General features: G+C 51.0%; 1 protein-coding gene across 1 annotated transcript; it reads right to left on the bottom strand.

Annotated features, from left to right (window-relative positions):
• Positions 1-2,464: 2,464 nt before the first annotated feature.
• Positions 2,465-3,405, bottom strand: LOC135700657 (nucleolar protein 58-like). Its single transcript, XM_065221241.1, has 2 exons — positions 2,814-3,405; positions 2,465-2,769 (listed from the first exon to the last, which is right to left on the bottom strand). The coding sequence occupies exons 1-2, from the start codon at positions 3,403-3,405 to the stop codon at positions 2,465-2,467; spliced, it is 897 nt and encodes a 298-aa protein (XP_065077313.1).
• Positions 3,406-3,958: the final 553 nt, after the last annotated feature.

The following is a 3,958-nucleotide window of genomic DNA, read 5'->3' on the forward strand; positions in this document are numbered from 1 at the left end:
TCCTGTTCATCCAGGTCGAAAGAATCGGTATTAGCCTGTGTGTCCATCTCCCATGCTCCGCTGCGTCTCACTCCTGTTGCCACTTAACCATCGACTCCGTTCTCACCATTTTTCGCACTCCTCTGGTATCTCTTCGCATATAGCATTCGGTGTCCTCCGCCAAGGTGATGACGATGGGTATCATACCGGCGATAACACATACTGCTTCCGCCGAAATTGCTCTGTACGCACTCACGACTCGCATGGCCATGAGGCGGAACGTACTGTTCAATTTTCTTTGGTTCTTCTTCGTTTTCAGCGCTGCATTCCAGGCTGGACCTCCATACTTCAGTATCGACGACGATACACTAGCCAGAAGACGCCTCTTGATGCTGCTTGGTCCAGAATTGTTAGGCATGATTCTGGCTATCGCATTGATGGCCTTCGCCGTCTTCTCACATGCGTAGTCGACGTGGCTATTGAAGTTTAGCCGGTCATCGATCATCACTCCAAGATACTTCAGCACGCGCTTTGATGCTATGGCGTTCTCCCCGACGGTAATTTCTGCTCGCTGAATAGCTTTGCAGTTACTGACAAATAGCACTTCCGTTTTGTGGTGGGTTATCTGCAGCTTCGCTCCTTGCATCCAGTTGGAAACCGTGTCGATCACCTCGGTTGCCAGCATTTCTACCTCTTCTAACGTCTCGCCTACTACCGCTAACACGACGTCGTCCGCAAATCCTACGATCTCAACTCCTTTGGGCAACTTCAGCGTTAGCACGCCGTTGTACATCACGTTCCAGAGCGTTGGGCCATGGATGGAGCCTTGTGGCACAACCGCCGTGATCCGGATTGATTTCTCTCCCATGTCCGTCTCGTAGGATAGAACCCGGTTCTGGAAGTAACTCCTTATAATGCTACACAGGTAATCAGGAACCCTCATTCCATGCAGTGCTTCGGCGATGGCCTCCCAGCTGGCGTTGTTGAATGCGTTCTTCACGTCGATCGTTATCACGGCGCAATATCGATCTCCTCTCCGCTTCTGTTTAGACGCTTTCTCGGCACTCTCGACCACTGTCCGAATTGCATCCACCGTTGATCTCCCTTTCCGGAATCCGAACTGCCTCACCGACAATCCATGCTCACTCTCCGTGAATTTCGTTAGCCTGTTGAGGATGATCTTCTCCAATAGCTTTCCGACTGTATCCAGCAAGCATATAGGCCTATACGATGCTGGATCCCCCGGCGGTTTTCCGGGTTTCGGCAGCAGCACTAGCTTCTGCATCTTCCATCGTTCTGGGAAGTGACCTTCATCCAGACACTTCAGTCCTTTCGCCACTGCTACGAGTTCCTCGTTGGAGACTTGTCTACCTTCGGTGTTGTCTGCCTCTGCCTCGCCGTACGGTGTAGGTGGCCAGGTCATTTGGTCGTGCTTCGGGAAAAGTCCCTCCACGATGACTTTCAGCTTGTCTGGGCACATTTCAACGGGCATCGTTGGACCTCTAATCTTCGCCATCGCGACTCGGTATGCGTCACCCCAGGGGTTGGCATCAGCGTCTCGACACAGCTCCTTGAAGCAGTTTGACTTGCTCAGCTTTATCTCCCGTTTTAGAGCGGCCTTGGCTGCTCGAAACACCACCATTCGCTCTGCTCTGTCTGCATCAGTTCTTGCTCTCTGAACGCGCCTTCTGGTTCGGAGACAACTAGCGCAGACAGAAGGACAACTAAGACCTCGTCACCACTTCTTGTATGGGATACGTACCCATAACTTGTATTGCCGCCATCCCTGCTCTATCGGCCACCCAGTTATCGTTATCGGCAGGGACTCGATACGGCTCCGCAATCATTGCAACGTCGCACTTTGTTTCCGTTGTCGACTGCCACAACAGTTGCTGTGCTGTGTCACAATGATTGAGATTTATTTGGGTTATCTCTATTACTGTTGGCCCGCTATCGCCTTTTTGTAAGCTGGGCACCTGAAACTTCCCGTCATATGACCGTTTCCGTCCTCCTTTCTGCATAGCATGCACCTCGGTTGCTTCATACAGTCTTTAGCAACGTACCCCTTCTCTCCGCATTTCCTGCACAGATCCTATCTATCAGGGCCTTTACAGTTTCTCGCTTGGTGACCAAAGTTCATGCACTTAAAGCATTTCTCCATTTGCTTGGTAACCCGAGTGATAGCTTTCAGGGGGCATACTGACCACCCAACTTTGACTCGTCCTGTCTTCAACAACTCGTTAGCTGCGTCCGTCGCAAGTCGTATCGACGCCGTTTGTGTACCACCGTACGCCTTCCTCAACCGGATTGTCATAGGCACATCTCCCAGATTGCCTTGCACCTTCAGTGCACATCGTACCTCGTCTTCCGTTGTGATCTCATCCAGATCCTTGCACTCGACCACTGACTCCTGCGATAAGGCTCTTACGTTCGCGTCCTCGCCAAGAGATTTTTCGACGAGTTCCTTGAAGGCTGAACTCCTCACCTACGGGTCCTTCTTCAGCTCGAAGAGCATCTCGCCTTTCTGGGTGCGCCTGGTTTTCACCACGTTCTCGCCAAGTTGCTTCCACTCCAGATCCCCTCTCACCTTCCGGAGGAGTGCTGCGTATGTCGTTTTATCTTTCGCCTCGATAACCAGAGCGTCGCCCTTACTTCTCTCCCTACGATATCTGGGGTTTTCCTTCTTCTTGACTTCCTTCTTCCTCTCTTCCGTCTTCTTCTTCTTCTCTTCCTCTTCATTCTTCTTTTCCTTCTCCTCCTTCTTATTCTGTTCCTTCTTCCTTTTTTCCTCTTCCTTCAGTTTTTTCCTCTTCTCCTTCTGGTTTTCGTCTTACGCCAATCATTGTCTTCTCCATCTTCTTGCTCCTTGTCCCCGTATTCGTCATCCTTGTGTTTTTTGGGGTCCTCTTCGTCTCCTGGCGTTTCCCTATCTCTTTTTTCCGGACGTGGGTTCGTTGGTCCCTTCGGCGTCTCCTGCGCTACAGCCAGCATTGCATTCTCCTTGGCCTCAAGCAGAGCCTTTTCGGCCGCTTCGGCTCTTCTTCTCCAGTCTTGCAGTTCCCGATCTGCCACAGCTATACCGGATTTGATGACCGTCACTAGTAGCTTGACCTCCTTGTGTATGTTGTTCTTATCCTTCACAAACACATAGAGTTCTTCGATCTTCCTCCTAACCTCCGTCATTTTGGTTCTCCCAAGCTGCAATTCTTGCTGTTTGCCACTGCTCGATTTCGGTGTGAATATTTGGCATGGCACCGCACCTAGCTGCTCTCCTTGGGGTCCATGCTGTTCCACTTGGGGTATGCTACTACTGGAATTCGCTGTGGTCACCTGGTTTGACGCTGGTGATCTCTGCAGCTTTCCGCTTCTTGCGAACACGTTCGCTCCTCCGTTTTCAATATCTGGCGTCTTGCCGTCGTCCTTCATATTTTTTTTGGTTTTTTCGTTTTCGTCTTTTTTGTTTTTTTCTCCAATGTTATCCATTCTGATGGGCCCCCCTCCGGACCGCTATCTCCACTCGTTGTATGTAGTCTCCTATCGTGATCTCATGGTTATCTATGCTAGCAGGGAGGCCATGCTAGGGTTGACACGGTCCTTCATGGGGGCCGTGTTCAGAGCCAGATCGGTGTAAGTCAGGAATGTTACATCTGAGCCTACTACTCACCAATCACCAATTGGTGACGAGTTTTGAACGTATCCGGAGGCCTGCCAAGGTTTTAGCGGGACAGGGGCAGCCGCACTATTAGCCCACTCGCCATTTCAAGAAGGTGTCACCCTTCTTTACTTAGGGAGCAGAATAGCACGACTGTCAGCCCTGTATCCAGTCCATTGTGCCGTGTAGTGTCCATAGTTCCATGTCGTGTCCAGTATGCCGTAATAAGGGTCTTACTGGCGTCGATCCTAATGTGCCGGTTGACACTCATGCGGGTTGACGAAGCATTTCCTCTATCGCCGTGTTATGGTGACCGCGCCAGTGTTC

The sequence above is a fragment of the Ochlerotatus camptorhynchus genome, unplaced genomic scaffold (genome assembly GCF_037179485.1).
Source record: "Ochlerotatus camptorhynchus isolate MF236.1 unplaced genomic scaffold, CSIRO-AGI_Acam_v1.1 ptg000140l, whole genome shotgun sequence".
Classification (NCBI taxonomy): domain Eukaryota; kingdom Metazoa; phylum Arthropoda; class Insecta; order Diptera; family Culicidae; genus Ochlerotatus; species Ochlerotatus camptorhynchus.